The 23,251-nt window shown below is 42.5% G+C and overlaps 1 protein-coding gene across 1 annotated transcript in view; it reads left to right on the top strand.

Annotated features, from left to right (window-relative positions):
- Positions 1-23,251, top strand: part of LOC124720210 — a 278,016-nt gene that overhangs the window by 111,111 nt on the left and 143,654 nt on the right. The window contains exons 11-12 of the mRNA XM_047245533.1: positions 5,712-5,795; positions 14,075-14,276. Of these exons, the coding sequence (XP_047101489.1) occupies positions 5,712-5,795; positions 14,075-14,276 (286 nt within the window). The remainder of the gene's footprint in view (positions 1-5,711; positions 5,796-14,074; positions 14,277-23,251) is intronic.

Genomic DNA, 23,251 nt, shown 5'->3' with positions numbered 1-23,251 from the left:
CATCTCTAATGACCTCGTTGTCGATGGGATGTTAAACACCAATACCCTCCTCCTCCTCCTCCTCCTCCTCTTGTGGTTTGTCTCAGTTTTCGTTTTTTGCTCCTGTCGTCAACCCTGAAGGTCTGTTCGATACGACTGTCTTTCCCTTTCGCTGTTCTCTGTTATCTTCTTAGTTTCGGCATAGCTGCTGCCTCCTATATAACTCGTGATGTGCACTTTCTATTCCTTCCCTCTGTCCTCCTTTCGGCCTTTGTTTCTGGCGATGGCTCCTGTCCGAATATGTACTCTGTAATTCTCTCCTTTTTGCTGTATTCTGTATACACACATTTTCTCATTTACTCTCTGCAAGTGTTTTCATTCCTTACTTTGTAATCCCACCTGGTGAACAGTCTCTTGTAGCATTGAATTTGAGAGGAATGTAATATTCTCGTTTTTGTGCTTCCCGCTGTCCACGGTTCACGACTGAATGCAGTTGTTCTCCGTTCCTAGCTTTCCGAAAGTGATGTCTCAGGTTTACTCGATGTGGTCGATTAATGGTGTGCTTCTGCATATTCTTCCAGTTTTTCATTTCCGTTTTACACACAACATTTTGACGTTGGACCGAGATGTCATCTTCGGCAACTACATATTGTCATTTGTGTGTGCTCATTGCCTGGACTCGAAACAGGTAGAGTACTATTCTTATCATCGTACCGATGTTTGTGACCTAGTTTGACTGCTGACACCTTCTGTGCTCTCTGATACTTTCTTCCGAGCCCACTCTGATTTTTGTGTAAAGCATATTCTCTCAATTTATTTGCACCAGTTGACATGCTGCGCCACGAAATAGTAATAAATTCGGTGCTAGACACAGAAATTTGTCAAAATTGAAAACTTTGTTGAGATCTTGTCAGCTTTCTTATCCAGCAGAGCTGGGAAAAGCTGAGAGAAGGTTCCTGTTTTGTGGACTACCAGTGCAAGATTCTGAAAACAAAAGAACATCAAAGGACACAGTAGACATCGAAAGTCGAACTCGCGACCGGCTATAAGTAGCAGTGTGGGACCGACAGTAGCTGAACAGTGGTTAGAGTACAAGCGGTGAATACACATAAACAACTCCCAGTCATTGAAATAGTGTGTGTAAAATGAAAACAACATTTTGGTTGAACGTCAGGTAGGACACCATTATTTAGCTCTTCAGGAAATGCATTTTTGTCTTGATATATTTTTGGATGTTAGCGGGTGTTACTTTTTATAGAAAGGTGCTGTTTGTTGTGCAAGCCTTGCTACAGTGTCTTTCCTGCTAGTTTATAAATGCTATTACCGTGGTTCCAAAATCGTCCACCTCTTCAAGATTCTCCTGTCAAAGTTCAACATTCACCCCACTGTTAACTTAGTTCTGTTTTTGTTCATGTGCATATTGTAACCATTATAGTATTGAGTTTATTTTGTGTCTGTAACAAACAACACCCAAATTGAGATAACCTTTTACTTCCCCCACTGCCTCTTCCCTCCTCCAATGGAAAATATTTTATTCCATTCCATATGATCAAATACGTTTCCGAGTCTATAAATGAAATGTTCAGACCTTTTTTGTTCAAAATTTGCCTTCTGTTGTTAATTGCCATGTTAAAATTACTTGAAGAGTGTCCCTACTTCTCCTGTTAGCAAAATTGCTCTTGTCCAAGTCCTTTCCATTCTTCCTTCAATTGTATTCTTCAGTAAAGTGCTCATGAGAGAGTTTGTTATGTCTGCAGTGCTAGATCGATCTGTGTTCTTTCTTTCTTCAGAATTGCAATAACTATATTCGGTTTTAGAGACTGCTTAATTGTAGTATCACATTCTTAAAGAAAAACCCATACCTGACACGTAGAAACACCCAGGTTATTAATTTCATTGCACAATGGTCTCAATATTTAATGCTGTAGGAAATGGTGAGGGCAGTTTCCTCATCCTCCACCTGTTATGCCTACATGCGGTATATAAAAATATTCTAATTTCATCCATATTGTTTTGCGTTTTCTTGTGTTTCTTTGTCCTGGTGACTAGTAATTTGCATAGAATTTAGGTAGTCCATCCTCGTGATGAAACAGTGTTTCTATTTTCATCTGTCTTCTTGTACCTCTTCATTTAAGAGGCATTAGTCCTAATTTTGCTCTTATTTTTGTATTTTGCTTTTGATATCAGCTCACATTTCCAATTTTGCTCTTATTTTTGTATTTTGCTTTTGATATCAGCTCACATTTCCAGCTACATATCTGAGAAACTTCATTTCTGGTTCCTTAGTGTAACATTATTTTATTTTATTTTATTTATTTATTTATTTATTTTTGCCTAAGTTTCACTTCCCTACATTACAACTGAGTGAAAGTGTTTTGCAGAGTTTTATTTATTTTTCTTTGCCCATTTTCCCCCCAGATTTGGTTTCATTTTCATTTTGTATCTAACATACTACATATATTTTTTTTAAAAATCGATTTTAGAGCTACTTTTATTATGTTTACAAAATGCCACCACCTTTGTTTTGCTATTTGTCATTTACAGTTTATGTATTTATTTATTCATTTCTGATTCAGTTGGAAGTCTGTTTTCATTGTCATGTGACGTTGAACATCTCCAACTGCTGCAAAACACAATCGGGTCAGTGTGTCAGCTTTCTCTACAGTAGGGTCTCCAAGTCGTCATATGGTCTTGGTTTTGTTCCCCGTGGTGATACAGGTCATTTACCCTAATTGGTGTGTACCTCATTGAGATTCTGTACTTTTATCACACTGGCATATCAGCAGATTGCTGAAGTGAGACACTGTATAAAAGATGGCACAGTTTTATTGAATGTAATCCCCAGCCATAAACTGAGATCTCCAGCAGGTGTACCTATTCCTAGCCCAGCATTGTAAAGGAGCCGCAACTAATATCCTACCCCAGTGTAGCCCAATACAAGATTTTGATCAGTGTCTAATCATCTCATTATGGGAAGGATATTAAACCCTAACCTCCTTTCACTTTTTCCTGTAAATTGAAACCCAGAAGTGGCGCAAAGTTTTGAGTAACTCTTTAAAAATATAACCCTTCAAAAAATTATAGCTTTTTTTGCCATACTGTTCCACGAACTGTTAACTTACTATTTCAATGATGTTCCACTACTCCATCCTACGTCAACATACCACTGTACAGCACATGGCAGAGGGCATCTTGTACCACTGTCAGTCATTATCTCTCCTGTTCCACTCGCAAACAGAGTGAGAGGACAACAACTATCTAAAAACCTCTGCACAAGCTCTAATTTATTGCATCTTATTCTCAAGGTCCTTACACAAAATATTGTCAGAAGCAGTGGAATTGTTTTGCAGTTGGCCTGACATGCTGGTTTCCTAAACTTGCACAGTATTGTTATGTGGAAAGAGCATCATAATCTTTCCAGGGATTCCCATTTGAGTTCACAAACTGTCTCCGTAACACGTGTTGTTTGTACCTACTGGTAACAAATGTAACAGCCTGCTTCAGAAGTGCTTCGATGCATTCCTTTAATACGATTTGCTGAGAATCCCAAACAGTCAAACAGTACTCGAGAATTGGTTGCACTAGCATTCTATATACTGTCTCCTTTAAGGTAGAGGTACACTTTCCCAAAAATTTCCTAATAAAGTGAAGAACATTCACCTTCCCTACTACAAACCTGATATGGTCATTCCATTTCATGTCACTTTGCAATGTTATGCATAAATATTTAATTGATGTAGTTGTGTCAGGCTGCACACTACTAATGCTGTATTCGAACGTTACAGTTGTTTTTCGTGCTCACCCACACTAAATTACATTTTTTTTTTACATTTAGAGCTAGGTGCCATTCATACACCAACTGGAAATTTTGTCACACCAATTAGAAATTTTTGCTATTGTGTATTGAACCGGGAACCTAGAAATGATGGAGATGCTTTGACCCCACTGTAGCCCTGAGTGGTTCACACCCCACAACAGGCTACAGCAGTCCACCGGCCCAACTGCCACCCCACACCAAACCGAGGGTTCTTGTGCATTTCGACCCCCAGTGGACCCTCCCGGGAATGTCTCGTACCAGACGAGTGTAACTCCAAATTTTTGCGTGGTAGAGTAATAATGGTGTATGAGTATGTGGAGACAGTATTTGTGCAGCAATTGCCGACATACTGTAACTGAGGCAGAATAAGGGGAACTGGCCCACATTTGCCGAGGCAGATGGAAAACCACCTTAAAAACCATCCAGAGGCTGGCCCGCACATCGGACATAGACACTAATCCTCCGGGTGGATTTGTGCCGGGGACTGGCACGCCTTCCCGTTCGGGAAGCAGCATGTTAGACTGTGCAGCTAGGTGGGTGGGCTAATTTTGTCTAAGTCATATTTATATTCCTTCAGTCACTCGACAACGCCACCTTCTCGTAAACCACAGCATCATCAGCGCGCAACTGTAAATTGCTCCATACCCTGTCCGCCATTTGTCATGCATGTGCTGATTGGCAGCTTCAAGTGTATCAGATTGTAATTTCACTTCAAACCAGCTTACCGTGATTTTCCTTTATGGCACTCCTGTTACTGTTAACTTACAGTTTGAGAATGAGATTTTCACTCTGCAGCGGAGTGTGCGCTGATACAAAACTTCCTGGCAGATTGAAACTGTGTGCCAGACCGAGACTTGAACTCAGGACCTTTGCCTTTCGCCTGCAGGTCCCCGAGTTCGAGTCTCGGTTCGTCATACAGTTTTAATCTACCAGGAAGTTTCATATCAGCGCACACTCCGCTGCAGAGTGAAAATCTCATTCTGGGATCATCCCCCAGGCTGTGGCTAAGCCATGTCTCCGCAATATCCTTTCTTCCAGGAGTGCTAGTTCCGCAAGGTTCGCATGAGAGCTTCTGTGAAGTTTGGAAGGTAGGAGACGAGATACTGGCGGAAGTAAAGCTGTGAGGACGGGGCATGAGTCGTGCTTGGGTGGCTCAGATGGTAGAGCACATGCCCGCGAAAGGCAAAGGTCCTGACTTCGAGTCTCGGTCCAGCACACGGTTTTAATCTGCCAGGAAGTTTCAACTTACAGTTGTCTTTCATTGTGTTTTGCACTCCCTGATGTAGAATAGTAATAGAAATTGCAATTCTAGAAGAGGTGTAATGCTAGGACTAAGATTTGAGAGGTTCATGGTTCAAAAATTAGTCTGCTGGTCCCACTTATAATTGTCAGTGGTCTTCATAACGTTTCTAGCAAATTGAGAGGTGGTAGTTATGAAATTCTTTCACACCATCCTTGGCAAATTAAGTTAGAGTTGTCTCTCCGGTGAGTCGGCATGTGTGTCGTTAAGTGCCAAATGAGAAATGGGTTAACGACAGATTTGTACTTGAGCTTATTACTATTTCCTTTTTATAGTGTCTATTTCACATTTTCTAACTTTGTTACAATTTGATATTAGTTACAAATACTGAAAGAAAATTTCCTTCCTCTCAGTCAGTATCAGATCTCACAGGTTTTGCTCTACCACACGTGGATTACCAAATGCTTTCACCAGCATATCATTTTACTCAAGTCACGGTAACTTACGATAAGATTGACAAGATTGCCGAAACTTATTCGAGAGTGCCAGTGTCGTGACAGGTAAAGCGTGAATCGTCTTACAAGTGTCTGTTTCGGTTACTCGTAACACCTGAATAAAGCATGTTCACAAGCACACTTTACTGGTGGCACAACTAAATTTGGAACCACTTTGCAGGTTGGCGTGAACCGAGCCCCACCTGTTTGATGGCAGACGCACCCTGCGGAGACACGGGAGGTGACGGCAGTTTCATCTGCTCAGGTGCGTCCTTGCACGTCAGTACATATTGAAATGAATTGTAATATATCTCGTTTTCAATATAAGTGTATCGTTTTATAAATTACAATATTGTAAGTTAGTAATTCCAATAATATTATGGGAAGCGTGTTTCAAAAATACTCTAAAATTGCCATTTTTGTTGTAAGTAAATTGCTCAGTTCTGAGACGTGTCGTGCCATGAGAACTAGATTTCATAGGTGACTCAAAGAACTTACAGTATCCCAGTGAACTGATGGTTATTCACTCAATATTTGTTATCGGTAGTTTACTTTCATACTTAAAACCAACAACACAGGTTAAAGTGTGACATTGGACAATAAGCACACCGAAAGTTTTGATTAATTATTTATTTTCCAACATCACTTGTCACAACAAGATTTTGTGAGTTATCTTTGATGCACAATCAGCTGATTTTTTTGTCCACTTTTCTTTCTGCTTGCAACAAAGGACAGTTATCACAGCAGCAGTGTCTTTATGATCCAAAATTCTGAACTACGGTATTATTGTGTAGTCAAGTGAGAACTTTGATATTATTGCACAGTACTGTCATACGCCGGCCCCATTCACAGACGGCAGAGTTCTACCACACAGGAATGCAGAAGTTGAACCCACGGTATGACAGGTGTCTCAGTTCTTTTGGAGAGTATGTCGAAAAATTGTGCAAACCTTTTTGTACCTGTTTTTTATGTAACTATGTTGTTTCTTTCTTCTTTTTCTTCTTCTTCTTCTTCTTCTTCTTCTTCTTCTTCTTCTCTCTCTCTCTCTCTCTCTCTCTCTTTTTTTTAATATATAAATAGGGAAAATAATTTTTTAAATCTGCTTCCTAAAAGTTACAAACTGGGGTTGCATTAGTTTTCTAGCTGTTGGAAATTTTCATTGTCATACTTTATACAGTTCTGAATCTTGAACGATTTTGTGTCAGCTAAGACTTTCACAACAGCCAAGTCAATTTTTTTTCCTCTTGCTGTAATTACAAGGTGTAAAACTTCGCTTATGCTTTACGCTGATTTTTCCCAAACATTTGAGGCTTTAATGAAACAAATAGGTTACATTCGTATCATTCAAAGTATATTCCATCACTGGCCACTACTTTCTCCCATCTTTCGGCCAGTGTACGAATCCCGCATCGAAAAAATTGTTCATCTTTTGAAGCGATCCATGAATCGATCCAATTCGTGACTTCTTCTTGAGATCGGAAGTGTTGGTCAGCCTTGCCATGTGCCATTGATCTAAACAGGTGATAGTCAAAGGGAGCAGTGTCTGGAGAATACGGCGGGCGGGGTAGGACTTAACCATTTTAACGTTTCCAAGTACGTTTTGACCTCTTTTGCAACGTGGAGTCAAGCGTCGTCGTGCTGCAAAATCACTTGATCGTGCCTCTCGTTGTATTGTGGCCGTTTGTCTTTTAATGCTCTGCTCAAACGCATTTCTGCATTTGATAACGAGCACCTGTGATTGTTTCACTCGGTTTTAGCACATCATAGTACACAGTGCCGAGCTGGTCCCACAAATGCAGAGCATGGATCTTGGAGCCGTGAATATTCGGTTTGGCGATCGTCGTGGAAGTGTGGCTGGGATATCCTTATGATCTTTTGTATTTAGGGCTATCGTAATGAATCCATTTTTCGTCCCTGGTCACAATGCAATGCAGAAATCCCTTCTGTTTTTGCCTCTGAAGCAACTGTTCACAAACACTCAAAAGCCGTTCAGCGTCTCTCTGTTTCAGCTCACACGGGACCCAAGTTCCTTCTCTATGAATCATGCCCATAGCCTTGAGACGTTTTGAAATGGCTTACTTTGTCACTCACATTAATTGTGCCAATTTTTCTCCAGTTTGACGAGAGTCTTCACTCAGCAATGTCTCCAATTCTGAATCTTCGAAAACATTCTCTCTTGCACCATTGTGCCGGTCTACAACGTTTAAATCACCGTTCTTGAAGCGTTGAAACCACTCATGACACGTTCTTTCACTAATAGCATCCTTACCATACGTATTTGAGAGTATTCAATGAGACTCAGCCGCCGTTTCTTCGTATTGAAACAAAACAGTAACACCTACCACAAATGACGAGAATTAGGCTCGTAAACTGACATTTTCAATTGAGAACAACTTGATGATGCAGACACAAATTGACAAATGTTTGAATGAGGTCCAAGCTAACTGCCTGACGTCTGCGACCTGTTTCTTTCGACTGCTTCTTACCGTTGTTGCCACCTATCGGCAAACGACAGAAGAAATGTTGTACACCTTGCACTATTTCTAATTTTGGAAAAATTCATTGTTGCCAACATTGCTTCATATTTATCACTTTTCTTTGTAAATAGCTAATACTACATGGCAAATAAAGGAACATTGTGCTATATAGTAGGGAACCTACACAGAAGTATTTTGATTTTTACTGTGTATGTTCATTGACATAAGTCTATGACAAACTGAGTGACTCAGCCGCTCTGTCGAGTGCTGTATAGATGCCTGTGGTGGAGAGTTAGTTTGTTGGTGTGTATGGCTGGGCTGGGTGCACTGGGAAGGTTTGACAGAGAACCAGACTGAGGAGAGCTCGAGGCCAACACAGCGGGCAACAGAGGAGGTGAATGCAAGATGACGTGACAGCGGAATCTGTTACATTAAAAGTATTGTGTGTATACTAAAATAACCAGAGCTGCCGTACAGAAAACATAAAGACATTTTTGGAATTACCACATTTATTATTACCACATTTATATGACATCTTGTTCATAAGTTATTAAAGTTTAAATGTCTATTTATTTATAAGAAGTAATAACATAAGCATACACCTCACTGACACGTACAACACAGCAACAAATAGGCTTCAGCACATGAGGAGTGAAAATGTCGTGCGATACGCACAAAAACAAATTGTTTATAATATTTAATTGAGCTGTGATAAAACAGAATTGTGCGTATGAACACAATTATTTAGCTTCAGCATGTTAACATTGCTGTAAGGATAAACCATAGGCATTTAGCTATGGGGTAGGATGTAAATATATTTAGATTTAAGAATATGTTAATTGAATTTTTATAAGTAATAAAAAACAGTGTAAAGCATTAGGTTGGTGCATATATTTGTAGCATTTTTCCATATGTTTAATAAACACAACAGATATACCAAGCGGAGACTTTCAGTCATCAGTAATATATTTTCCTTTACTATTTACAACCGTCTGCCAATGCTGGGGTAACTTTTCGATTCTGCGACTGTAGCAATCACGTGATTTTTAAAGCGGAGATCTTGCCGAGCCACGTCGGGAGAGCATTTTCACTCAGATAGGAAGTTATTTGAATGTTGTTCGATAGAGAGCGTGAAAGGTGAAAATCGGAGAGCACGAGATCAGGTCCTTATAAGGTAGGTATGGAATGACTTCCCAACCAAACTCCTTTATAGCGTTTTTTGTCAGTCTAGCAGAACGTGGGCGGGCATTATCGTGGAGTAGCCTCACTTCGTACGGTCTTCCCGGTCATTGTTCTCAGACTGGATCTGCAAGACATATCAAGTGTTGACAGCAAATGTCAGCTGTGAAGGTTACACCTCGGGGAAACAGTTTGTAGTACTCCACACAGTCATTGCTCCACCAGATGCAAAACATTATGTTTTGTGGATGAGCGGAGGTCTTTGTATGGGAAATGGCAGCTCTTTTTTTTTTTCCTCAACCATTCCTCCATTTTCCTCGTGTTAGCACAAAGACCCAATTCCTCATCACCAATAATGATACAGGATAGGATTAGTCGGTGTCATTTAAGAGCCGATCGATGTCGGACGAGGGGAGATGCACGTGTGGCCGCCTGCTGACTTCCGCGATTTTGGCTCAGAGCAGGCAGTACACGTACACACAATTTTTGAATCTTCTCTACTACATGAAAATGTCGCACAATGATGGAATGGTCACAGTTAATCACATATGTCAGATCACAAGTACAGTGATGTGTAACATTGTGGATTAATGCATTTATATGACCTTCGTCAAAACCTGAAGGTATTCCTGAATGTGTAGAGTCACTGATGTCAAAACGAGAAAACCATTTTCTTGCCGTGCTCTGTCCAGTGGTGTTATCCCCGTACTCTGTGCAAATATTTCTGATTACCTCCGCTGCTGTCGCCCCTCTGTTGAACTGAAACAGAAGAATATGTTGTAAATGTTCTGATTTGCCCACTTGACGTTACATTTTGTAGTGTCCACAGCTCCACTCGCTATCTATCAATGACAAATGATGATATGTAATCTCAGATAGCAAAAGTAACTACAAGCAAGACATGACAATTAGTAAATAAACCTTTAGCAATTGGAATACAAACAAGCAAAACAAAACTGCTACAAACTTATGCGCCAACCTAATATTATCTGCTGTGAAAGTAAAACAATTAAGTTGGAAGGAGGGGGACTAACAAAAATAATTGACATTAGACATAATACTGTAGTAGACAGTATATGAAATGTAAGTGGCAGTCAGATGTAAACAAGACAGATGGAAAAAAGTAAGTAAAGTTTTCAAACAATGTAAAATCCAGGATGGAATGTTACAATAGTACAAAAAGGAAAGTTGCTACGCACTATATAGTGGAGATGCCGAGTCGGAGATAGTACAAAAAATAGACTGTCACAAATAAATAAAGCTTTCGGCCAGTAATGCGTACATCAGAAATAGATGACACATACATGCGCGCGTGCCCCCAAACACAACTCGCACACACTACTGCAGTCTCAAACAATTGCTTCAGTTGTGTGTGTGTGTTTATTGTCTATTTTTGATGAAGGCCTTGCTGGCCGAAAGTCTTTTCGTTGTGCCTATCTTCGACTCAGCACCTCCGCTATAAGGAGAGTGGCAACTTTCCTTTTCACAATATATTTCAAAAGTAATTGACATGACCGTTAATATGTTTATTCCACTGAGTGACAAAATTGTCAGTGGCTTCATGAAAAATGTTTGCAGTTCCCTGCAGAACAATGACTTTATCCAGCCATGCAGCTTTTTGTCCAAAGCAAATTGAAAGCCGTGAATGTCTCTCTTCAGGGCTCTAAAAATATGGAAATTGCACGGTGGGAAATAGGGACTGTATACATGATGTGTGACAGCTTTCCAGGAAAATTTCTGCTGTGTGGACGGCCCCATATGTTGCCATGGTTGTTTCGATTATACAGCAGAAGTTTCACTGGGAAGCCCTTACACCTACACCCGTACAGTCCCGATCTCTCTCCATGCAATTTACATAATTTTGGGTCCCCGAATGAAAACATTTGTCACTGTCGATGTGCTTCAGTTGGAGAGGTCTACACTTGGGTACAATCAAGGCTCTATAGGCAGCTGCAAACATTTTTCCAAGAAAACATTGACTGTCTTGTCTCATAGTGGAATAAATACAGTGTGTATCAAAAAGAATCGTCCGATTTTCTATTTCTGGCACTAATAAACATATACAATGAATTTTGTTTTTTGTTGAATGGGAAACTCAAAAGTTGATTTTTTTTCATACCTTTTCATAGGTTTTCAATATGCCCCCTTTGAGATTCATGGCATATGTCAGTGCAGTATTCAAATTGTTCCCACACTGCAGCGAGCATGTCTCGAGTTACAGCTTCCACAGCTGTTACGCGATATCTCAGTTCATTCATTATTGTTGGTAATGGAGGAGTCTTTTATAAACTCTCACAAGAAGTAATCAAATACAGTCTGGTCCGGTGACCTTGGAGGCCAGTAATGTAAGGCTGAATCATCTGGTCCAGTGCAACCGATCCATCGTTCAGTAACCTTTTGATTTAAAATTTCCTGCACTTCCAAATGCCAGTGTGGCGGTGTCCCATCTTGTTCGTAAATGAAGTCGTTTGAATCAGTCTCCAACTGTGGGAAAAGAAAATTCTCAAGCATAAGATATGAGCTTCCTTTAACAGTGCTCCTTGCAAAGAAAAATAGACCGTACGCCTTTTCCCGTGAAAGTGCACAAAACACATTACATTTTTGAGGGTCTTTCTCATGTTATATAACTTCATGTGGTTGTTCCGTACCCCATATTCTCACACTATGATGGTTAACCTTTCCATCTAACTGGAATTTTGCCTCATCAGTAAACACTAAGCGCGGAACAAAACTGTCATTCTCTACCTTGCCAAGAACAAAATTACTGAACTTCGCACGTTGTTGTTTGTCACCTTCATGAAGAGCTTGCAGTAGCTGAATTTTGTTCGGTTTCACATGTAAACGTAAACGCAACACATGCCCTAAGGACATCGGGGGCATGTTGAGCTGTGGACCTGCACGGTGAATGGATTTCTGCGGACTCCTTGTGAAACTATGGTGGATGCATTCGACAGACACTCGGGGATCGCCCGGCGATTTGCCTTCACACGAACAACCTGTTTGTCGGAATTGTTCACGCTATTGTCTAAAGCTCTCTGCTGTAGGATGATTCACACCATACCTAGTATGAAAGTCACACTGAACAGTTGTTAATGACCCGCCATGCACAAAATGTAGAATGCAAAAAACTTTCTGCTGGCCCGACACCATTTTTACTAGAGCTGAAGTGGGTGCACACTACTGCTACCTAGTGGGACCATGTAAAACTTGAGAGGTTGATCTTTCCAATAGTATGTTGTTCGCACGCATATCTTAAATAATATAATAGTTATGATTTTTTAAAATCTGATGATTCTTTTTGATACACCCTGCATATTAACAGCTACGGTGATTACTTTTGAAATGATGAACAGTTTACTGTTCTTTCCATTTGTCTTGTTTTCATTTGATTTGCCCTTACGTGGTGTGTGATCAAAGAATAAGGTGAAGGAGTTCTTTTAGCAGCAATTGCTGCCTCTACGATCATTTAGTGTAATTTGTTTAATTGCCTGATCTATTGAGGCAGGCAGCATCAAGTTGGAATACATTCTGACTTGTCAGTCAGCAGCCACAAAACACTAGAGAGAGGTGGTTCTTAGCGTGTCTGTTGTGCATCTTGGATTGCGAACTGTGCATAAGCATTAAGTAGTAGTTGTTGTTTCTTTTTTTTTTTTTTTTTTTTTTTTCCCCCCAAATAACTTCGATAGATGCTCATGAAATGATGAAATTGGTGTATGGCGATAGTGCTGAAGACGTTAACTAAGTGATATGAATGATTAAAAAGTGGAAATGAGTCAGTTGAAGACAAGCAACATTCCAGATATCCATTAACCTCAAAAATAGAAAGAACCGTTCAAAAAGTGGCGAAATTGTTCATTCGAATAGCTGAATGGTTATTTGAGATGTTAGCAAAGTGCTTAGCACCTTGTATTGGTCCTTGCAAAGCACCTTAACCCATGATTTGAAAATGGTATGAGTGAGTGCAGAATTTGTTCTAATACTTTTGAATGAAGAATACAAGGAAAATCGTGTGTCAACTTCCACAGTGTTGAAGTATCATCTTCGTCCAGATCTGGACTTCGTGTACAAAATTGTAACTGGAGATGAAACTTGGATCCTTGGATATGACCCTGAAACGAAAATTCAGAGTTCCCAGTGCATAACCAGTGAATCTTCGTGCACTAAAAAGGCACTCGAGTCAAAATTGAATACTGAAGACACACTAATTTATTTTTATTATTTATTATTTATTTTTTCTCTGATATTGAGGGCACAGTGCGATAAGAGTTCATTTCAGAGGGAACAACTGTAAATGCTAAATTTTGTGGAACAATGTGCGGAGAGAGAGACCGGAAAAATGTTTCAGTGGCTTCCTTCTTCATCACGACAACACGCTTTGCCACACCTCAGTTTTGATTCGTGTGAGTTTTTGGTGGGAAAACGTATTCCTGTCTGTCCACATACACCTTGCTCACCTGATTTAGTAACGTGCTACTTCTGGGTCTTCCCGAAAATCGAAGCCCTGTGTAACGGAAAATGTTTTGGCACCATTCCTGATATTGAGAAGGCCACCACAGAGCAGCTAGAAGCCCTTCCAAAACAGGTCTTCCAGTCATGGATTTGATGTCGGGATTAGTGCATTGCTAGCCGAGGACAGTACTTTGAAGAAAATCGAATCAGATTCCGTCTAAGCTTATTACATTGTTTCTAATAAAATTATTCATGTAAAATTTTTGATCACACCTCGTATATTCAAAATGCCGTAAACACTATTTTTCCAAAAGTGTGGGTGGTGGAAATGACTAGGTGCAAATTAAGAAATCGTCAGTTGTATATAAATGTTGATACATTTTGTCAGGAAGGAAAAACTCATTCTTCCCCATTGTAACATGTCCGTTTCCATTCGCAGAGTCGACGTCTTCGGCCGGCCGGTCGGAGACAGACGGTGCAGGAGTGGCGGGTGGCGGCAGTGGCCCGTCAGAGTCCGCCGAGACTGCGTCACCGGACGCGACTGACGACTCGTCGCGCGTGCTGACCTGCCCGCACTGCCTCAGACTGCTGGCGGGGAAGGACGCTCTGGCGGCACACGTCGCCGAGGAGCACCGGGCCAGGTAGGACTGAGTTAGGTGGCCTAAAAAAGCTGTGTAGTGGGCAGAGTCAGATTAAAGTTAAAAACTGGCCAGGTGTGAGTACGACTCGCACACTGAGGGTGCCGTACAAACTTAGTTACGCATATAGACTGATCGTCCATTTGGGGAATTTGAGATTCTCGACTATTTTGCCTGTTATCGTCATTCGTATTGCCAATATATTGGTCCTAGAGGTTCAGTGTCTCTTGAGAATGTTTTAGTTTCAAATTTGAAGCTGCATAACGAATACAAAAGAAATATTTATTGTATGATAGAATTAAAATTAAATTTTTTTTTCCTCCCCCCCTCGTTTGCTTATACTGTGAAATCTTTCTTTTTGCCAAATTTCACGATTCCATATCAAGTGGAAGCACCCTATATTTTTTAATGAGTGAGTTTACAAGTATTTAAGTATCTGATGTAAATGACTATATCTTTTAGAATAAGATTTTCACTCTGCAGCGGAGTGTGCGCTGATATGAAACTTCCTGGCAGATTAAAACTTTGTGCCGGACCGAGACTGGAACTCGGGACCTTTGCCTTTCGCGGGCAAGTGCTCTACCAACTGAGCTACCCAAGCACGACTCACGCCCCGTCCTCACAGCTTTACTTCTGCCAGTACCTCGTCTCCTACCTTCCAAACAGGAGAGCTTCTCTTAAGTTTGGAAGGTAGGAAACGAGGTACTGGCAGAAGTAAAGCTGTGAGTACCGGGCGTGAGTCGTGCTTTGGTAGCTCAGTAGGTAGAGCACTTGCCTGCGAAAGGCAAAGGTCCCGAGTTTGAGTCTCGGTCCGGCACACGGTTTTAATCTGCCAGGAGGTTTCGACTATATCTTTTGACTGCAGTGACTTCAAAGCTTCACTTTTTTATGTTGCCGAGGCACCGTGGACCTTAATATGTGGGGTAAGTTTCGACTTGGTACGTCGTCCTCAGAAAAAGGGTTTTGGACCGATACCAGACAGACGACAAATTTATCGTATAAGGGCTCAGTTTTTACCAATTGTGCTGTGGAACCCTGAAAAGATGAGAGTTTTGAACAGCAGAAGAAATCAGATTAGTGACTACCTTAATGTAAAAATTGGGGTTCACAGAAATAGATGGACACAGCAAGAGGGAAATAAGCAGAAGATCAGCACAGGCAAAGAGGGCATTCCTCACTAGTAGTGGTCTGCTAGCATTAAGTGTGGGGCTTTAATTCGAGCTCGTACAGCAGCCCGGCAGAAATATGGACACTACAAAAACACAACACATTACTGTACCAGATACGGTGTAGGAACACCATTAACATTCGTAACGGCCACCATGTATATGGAAATGGGAGACGTGACAATTCGTCGTCCTCGTGCTCACACGGCCAGACATGGACAGTGTGAGCTGTGTGAACGGGAGCCCTGTCACCTGGGAACGCAGTGTTGTCAATGGGGAACACACATTCTACCATCAGACGGATACGATTGCCCGCCTAGTCACATAGTGGCTTTATTCCATCGGTCCACAGTCCACATTTTATGGCTTCAGCACAACGTTTTCCCATTAGGAGCTGGAAATCCAGCTCGCCTGGCAATTCCCCGCTTCCGGAGCTCCTTTCGTGTCGTTCGGTGCTGACGGTGTTCGCGAGTGCGATATTTGGTTCTGGAGTGGCTTTTGCAGCTGTCACCCTCTTTATTTTTTGCCACAATCTCCTTCGGTTATCGTGCATTGTGATCACTCGAAACGCAATTTTGTCTGTGTCGTGACTTGGTGGATGACGATTGTCAACTTTCCTCGTATGTGGAGTAAATCTTTGATGCGGTGCCCCTCGAAACACCAAACACTCCGACCACCTCAGTTACGTAAGCACCCACTGTACGAGCACTGACAGTTTCCCGATTTTCAAATTTGCTCGGCTCTGACGTAATGAATTCGGTACACGAAACACAATTCTGGCCACGACTGACATTTGCAACATACCGAGGACATTGTACAGGTGCCGTTCGTGGTCAAGTACGACAGCTCGACCTGCAGACTTGAAAGCTTCTGCATTTGTGTTTGAGTGTGCAGTTCGTGCAGTGTTTACACATTTCTGTCCAATCCCTGTATGTCTGGGGAACAACACTGTACAGAAGTCAATAGTGAACTGGGAGAAATGAAATAGATTAGAATCGAAGTGGTATTACAAAAGAATGCAGGTGTGCAAAACAATGACTAGCGTAGTGCTCTGCAAACTCACCAGTCGACAGTGCCAAATATTGTCAATACTGCAACTGTTCTTCTGAGGGACATTTTTTTAACTTAAACAATATAGGTAGGTACATTTTTACTAAATTAATTTGGGGACTCGTGAGTGGCCCTTTTTCAATGATGTCCTCAATATGATTGAAGTACACTCACTGAGGTCAGCCTATGAAAACTGTTCCGTCCACATTCACCTCGCGTACTTGTTTATCATCTCTGTAGTGGAGGGGTTTGTAGTTAGAGATGTAAGATAGTGTGGCACCAGAAAATTGCCGGAGATAACACGCAAAAATACGGGAACTGACACAGGGAGCACGATCTGTTTGAAGTTATAGGCTTAATTATATCGGTGGGAGTAATGAGGGACACGAGATGTCGCACCACCAGTGAGTGTGGTCTCGAGGCTGTCTGTTGCGCACAGCTTAGACGGTCGATACAGTGTGGCTCATAAGTAGAGCGTGCAGTGCCGTTCGTAAGGTGACTAGAGAAACACGGGAAAGGAAAGAAAGAAGGATGGACATTGAGTATAGCAATGCAAAAGAAAGTAGTTACAAAGGAAAACAGCACAGGGCTAGGATTGAAGAAAAGCCTTCAGGCAAAAATCAAACAATGGAAAATCCAGGATGGAATGTAACAATACCAGAGAAGGAAAGTTGCTACTCGCCATATGGCGGGGATGCCGAGTTGCGGTAGGCACAACAAAAAGATTCACGCAGTCATATCTTTCGGCCATTAAGGCCTTTGTCAGCAGTAGACACACACACACACACACACACACACACACACACACACACACACACACACACACACGCAGACACAACTTGCACACACGTCTGCAGTCTCAGAGAGCTGAGACCACACTGCGAGCAGCAGCACCAGTGCATGATGGGAGTGGCTACTTGGTGGGGGTAAGGAGGAGGCTGGGGGAGTGGGAGGGATAGTATGGTGGGAGTGGCGGACAGTGAAGTGTTGCAGTTTAGACAGAGGGCTGGAGAGAAGGTGCTGAGGGGGAGGGGGTAAGTAGCAGAAAGGAGAGAAATAAAAAGAAATTAATAGACTGTGTGTGGCGGTGAAATGACGGCTGTGTAGTGCTGGAATGGGAACGGGGAGGGGGCTGGATGGGTGAGGAGAGTGACTAACGAAGGTTGAGGCCAGGAGGGTTACGGGAACGTAGGATGTATTGCAGGGAAAGTTCCCACCTGCGCAATTCAGAAAAGCTGGTGTCGGTGGGAAGGATCCGTATGGCACAGGCTGTGAAGCAGTCATTGAGATGAGGGATATCGTGTTTGGCAGTGTGTTCAGCTACAGGGTCAGGGTGTCTACGAGCCAGGACAACCGGGAGATCCGGGAAAGACCCGGGAATTTTTTCATCCGGGAGAAAACCAGGAAAAACCTGGGAATTTTTTTGAATTCGGGGAATTTTTCATTGTTTTTGTTCTCAGTTAAATTTTTGTAATTGTGACTGGTAAGAACCAATACTCTAACAAAGGATATTACTGTATCCTGCTACTGCAGAATAATACTGCAGCAATAAATCCTGAATGAGAGAAAAAACTAAAATAAAACTTAAATTGCAAAGGAAATGCGCCATATACAGCAACAAAACACAGTGCTCATATAGTCGTCTGCCAACAGCAAAATTTGTCAAAGGCTTTAGGAAGACTATGCAATGCTTCGTAACAACAAATTGCCTTTGATGAGCGTGACGTCACAATTGTTAACATTAGATTTGTTTTAGCAGTTACGAGAGGGATCGTGCGCATGTGCAGTTGAGTAATATCTTCTTCCGCTTCTGGCTACAGAAATATGGCTGTTGGCTGTGTAAGCAGTCACAGCAAAAGAAAAAAAAAGGCAGCTAGGTGCTACCGGGAAAAATTTTACTGGCACGCTCAAGCTGCCACATTGGGCAGCAGCCCTGGGTCTAGGAGTGAGAGGGGGAGGGAGGGGGGGGGGGGGGCAAATTCATATAAACCTTGTTTCACAAAGCATCTAGCATCCAGCGCACGTTGGTCTATCGATTATTCGTATGACTTTGAAACGTGTCCCTGTCGGTTTTTGAACATTGTTGAACACATTCTAAGTTGATTTCTGAATGAATGATAAGTTGATTTGTGAATGCGTGCGTAGTGTACGTGATGTCTCTGTCAGTGGAATCCTCGTCACATCTAGAAATAAACTTCCCTGCAGACAAAAGGGGCTATACGAACTGAGCAGAGTATAGCTGAACGAAAGAAAGCCAACCACTGTCTGATCATGTGGTCAATTGGGTTTGCGAATGATGAGCATTGTTACGATTACCAGCGAAATCCGTAGATTCAGGCTACCAGAGTGCGAATAAACGACTAACGGGAATGGCAGGTAAGAAACATTACGTATTATCTTCTCGGTGTATCCAAGAAAATGAAATTTTGAAAGAAAATTTTTGGCCAGATCACTACACTAGCAAGGGCCAGTTGTACAGTCTCCGGCTAGCAGCCTCTTTAAGGTCTATTCTGGAAGTAGGGCGGAAAACGCGTTGTACGAACTTGTAGCGATGCCTAACCGGAGAATAATCGCGGGATAACTAAACTGGTGATTCTGGCAGAGTTAGTGCAGTTAACCGGTGAATAAGCTTTGACATTAGCAGGAATAGATACAGAATTAGTGTTAGAACGAGGAAGGAGAAGAAATGGGGACATCACACACATTATGGAAGAATAAAACTATTCCAAATTTATATAAAATTTCGCACTACTACTTTTCAGTCTCATGCTTGAGAAACTGAAGTGTATGAATGAAGTGTAAAACTATTTCCTAATGTAAAGCTTTTTGCTTGTAGTAGGCCTAGTAGGAATTTGATATTGGTACTTTGTGAATTATATTCCTTCGTGCTATAAAAATGACCATTTCTGCCAAAACAGTCTCGTTTATTTGGTGTGTGTTACAATTGCTGCAGTATTATAAAGGCCTATTTTGTTTTATCTTGCAGACAATGACAAAATATAGGTAATCAGGTCGAGAAACCACACTAGTCTTGGGCCTATTTGTAATTACAGCTTTTTCAGTATTAGACAACGATGTTTTGATTTTTCATGTAGCAAAATGTGTGATGAACTTTGATGAGGTAATAGATCCTTTCGCAGAAAGAAAAGCACGCCATGTAAAGCTGTAGCAAGATTAGAGAGAAAAAAAGTCTAGGAGCTAAGGATTGAAGAAATGTGTACTGTTTTGCTTGTCTCTTCTCTTTACTGGCTTTATGTATCCTATACTTAATTTTATGTCACACAAAGCAGCAAGTTGTTAGCTAATAGGGAATAATGAGTGCAAATTTTCTGAAGAGTTAAAAAAAAAAGAAAAAAAAAAAGAGGGGCAGGATGTCAAACCGGCCGACTGGAAGCAGGAGAGGCACCACAGGAAATTTTAATTTCCGCTGTCCTGAATATAGTTTGATGGCATCGAGTACAAAATATACACGTTTCAATTCCACAGACCGAAATACAATGACGTGCGATAGAAGAATGCTGTGTGAAGAGGTGTGGTGCTGCACTTTGGCACACTTAAGATCAGATAACATGTCTTACAATTCCTCGGACATGTATGTTTTATGTGTCAGAGTCTTCAGAAAGATGTGCACTACAAAATGAACATATTTTTGAAAATTCAATTTTTTTTTAAATTTTTAACCTATCTCAAACACAAAATTCAAGCTTTCGCAACAACCTGTTGCCTCATCAGGAAAGAGGGAAGGAGAGGGAAAGATGAAAGGATGTGGGTTTTAAGGGAGAGGGTAAGGAGTCATTCCAATCCCGGGAGCGGAAAGACTTACCTTAGGGGGAAAAAAGGACGGGTATACACTCGCACACACACACATATGTATCCACACATATGCAGACACAAGCAGACATATTTAAAGACAAAGAGTTTGGGCAGAGATGCCAGTCGAGGCAGAAGTGCAGAGGCAAAGATGTTGTTGAATGACAGGTGAGGTATGAGTGGCGGCAACTTGAAATTAGCGGAGATTGAGGCCTGGTGGATAACGGGAAGAGAGGATATATTGAAGGGCAAGTTCCCATCTCCGGAGTTCGGATAGGTTGGTGTTAGTGGGAAGTATCCAGATAACCCGGACAGTGTAACACTGTGCCAAGATGTGCTGGCCGTGCACCAAGGCATGTTTAGCCACAGGGTGATCCTCATTACCAACAAACACTGTCTGCCTGTGTCCATTCATGCGAATGGACAGTTTGTTGCTGGTCATTCCCACATAGAATGCGTCACAGCGTAGGCAGGTCAGTTAGTAGATCATGTGGGTGCTTTCACACGTGGCTCTGCCTTGGTTCGTGTACACCTTCCGGGTTACAGGACTGGAGTAGGTGGTGGTGGGAGGGTGCATGGGACAGGTTTTACACCGGGGGCGGTTACAGGGGTAGGAGCCAGAGGGTAGGGAAGGTGGTTTGGGGATTTCATAGGGATGAACTAAGCGGTTACGAAGGTTAGGTGGACGGCAGAAAGACACTCTTGGTGGAGTGGGGAGGATTTCATGAAGGATGGATCTCATTTCAGGGCAGGATTTGAGGAAGTCGTATCCCTGCTGGAGAGCCACATTCAGAATCTGATCCAGTCCCGGAAAGTATCCTGTCACAAGTGGGGCACTTTTGTGGTTCTTCTGTGGGAGGTTCTGGGTTTGAGAGGATGAGGAAGTGGCTCTGGTTATTTGCTTCTGTACCAGGTTGGGAGGGTACAGGTTGTTGGTGTAATGCTTCAGGGATTCCGGACTGGAGCAGATTCGTTTGCCACGAAGACCTAGGCTGTAGGGAAGGGACCGTTTGATGTGGAATGGGTGGCAGCTGTCGTAATGGAGGTACTGTTGCTTGTTGGTGGGTTTGATGTGGACGGACGTGTGAAGCTGGCCATTGGACAGGTGGAGGTCAACATCAAGGAAAGTGGCATGGGATTTGGAGTAGGACCAGGTGAATCTGATGGAACCAAAGGAGTTGAGTTGGAGAGGAAATTCTGGAGTTCTTCTTCACTGTGAGCCCAGATCATGAAGATGTCATCAATAAATCTGTACCAAACTTTGGGTTGGCAGGCCTGGGTAACCAAGAAGGCTTCCTCTAAGCGACCCATGAATAGGTTGGCGTACGAAGGGGCCATCCTGGTACCCATAGCTTTTCCCTTTAATTGTTGGTATGTCTGGCCTTCAAAAGTGAAGAAGTTCTGGGTCAGGATGAAGCTGGCTAAGGTAATGAGGAAAGAGGTTTTAGGTAGGGTGGCAGGTGATCGGCGTGAAAGGAAGTGCTCCATCGCAGCGAGGCCCTGGACGTGCAGGATATTTGTGTATAAGGAAGTGGCATCAATGGTTACAAGGATGGTTTCTGGGGGTAACGGATTGGGTAAGGATTCCAGGCGTTCGAGAAAGTGGTTGGTGTCTTTGATGAAGGATGGGAGACTGCACGTAATGGGTTGAAGGTGTTGATCTACGTAGGCAGAGATACGTTCTGTGGGGGCTTGGTAACCAGCTACAGTGGGGCGGCCGGGATGATTGGGTTTGTGAATTTTAGGAAGAAGGTAGAAGGTAGGGGTGCGGGATGTTGGTGGGGTCAGGAGGTTGATGGAGTCAGGTGAAAGGTTTTGTAGGGGGCCTAAGGTTCTGAGGATTCCTTGAAGCTCCGCCTGGACAACAGGAATGGGATTACCTTGGCAAACTTTGTATGTGGTGTTGTCTGAAAGCTGACGCAGTCCCTCAGCCACATACTCCCGACGATCAAGTACCATGGTTGTGGAACCCTTGTCCGCCGGAAGAATGACGATGGACCGGTCAGCCTTCAGATCACAGATAGCCTGGGCTTCAGCAGTGGTGATGTTGGGAGTAGGATTAAGGTTTTTTAAGAAGGATTGAGAGGCAAGGCTGGAAGTCAGAAATTCCTGGAAGGTTTGGAGAGGGTGATTTTTAGGAAGAGGAGGTGTGTCCCGCTGTGACGGAGGACAGAACTGTTCCAGGCAGGGTTCAATTTGGATAGTGTCTTGGGGAGTTGGATCATTAGGGGTAGGATTAGGATCATTTTTCTTGATGGCAAAGTGATATATCCAGCAGAGAGTACGAGTGTAGGACAGTAAATCTTTGACGAGGGCTGTTTGGTTGAATCTGGGAGTGGGGCTGAAGGTGAGGCCTTTGGATAGGACAGAGGTTTCGGATTGGGAGAGAGGTTTGGAGGAAAGGTTAACTACTGAATTAGGGTGTTGTGGTGCCAGATTGTGTTGATTGGAATTTTGAGGTTTTGGAGGGAGTGGAGCTGGAAGAGGGAGACTGAGTAGATGGGAGAGACTGGGTTTGTGTGCAATGAGAGGTGGTTGGTGTTTGCTGGAAAGGTTGTGAAGGGTGAGTGAGTTGCCTTTCCAGAGGTGGGAAACCAGGAGATTGGATAGTTTTTTGAGGTGAAGGGTGGCATGTTGTTCTAATTTGCGGTTGGCCTGTAGGAGGATGCTCTGAATAGCCGGTGTGGATGTGGGAGAGGAAAGATTGAGGACTTTTATTAAGGATAGGATATTCTGAATGTGGCTCTCCAGCAGGGATACGGCTTCCTCAAATCCTGCCCAGAAATGAGATCCATCCTTCATGAAATCCTCCCCACTCCACCAAGAGTGTCTTTCCGCCGTCCACCTAACCTTCGTAACCTCTTAGTTCATCCCTATGAAATCCCCAAACCACCTTCCCTACCCTCTGGCTCCTACCCCTGTAACCGCCCCCGGTGTAAAACCTGTCCCATG

This window comes from Schistocerca piceifrons, chromosome 11, assembly GCF_021461385.2.
Source record: "Schistocerca piceifrons isolate TAMUIC-IGC-003096 chromosome 11, iqSchPice1.1, whole genome shotgun sequence".
NCBI lineage: Eukaryota > Metazoa > Arthropoda > Insecta > Orthoptera > Acrididae > Schistocerca > Schistocerca piceifrons.
The sequence above is the reverse complement of the archived record's forward strand: the minus strand, read 5'-3'. Positions and strand labels throughout refer to the sequence as shown.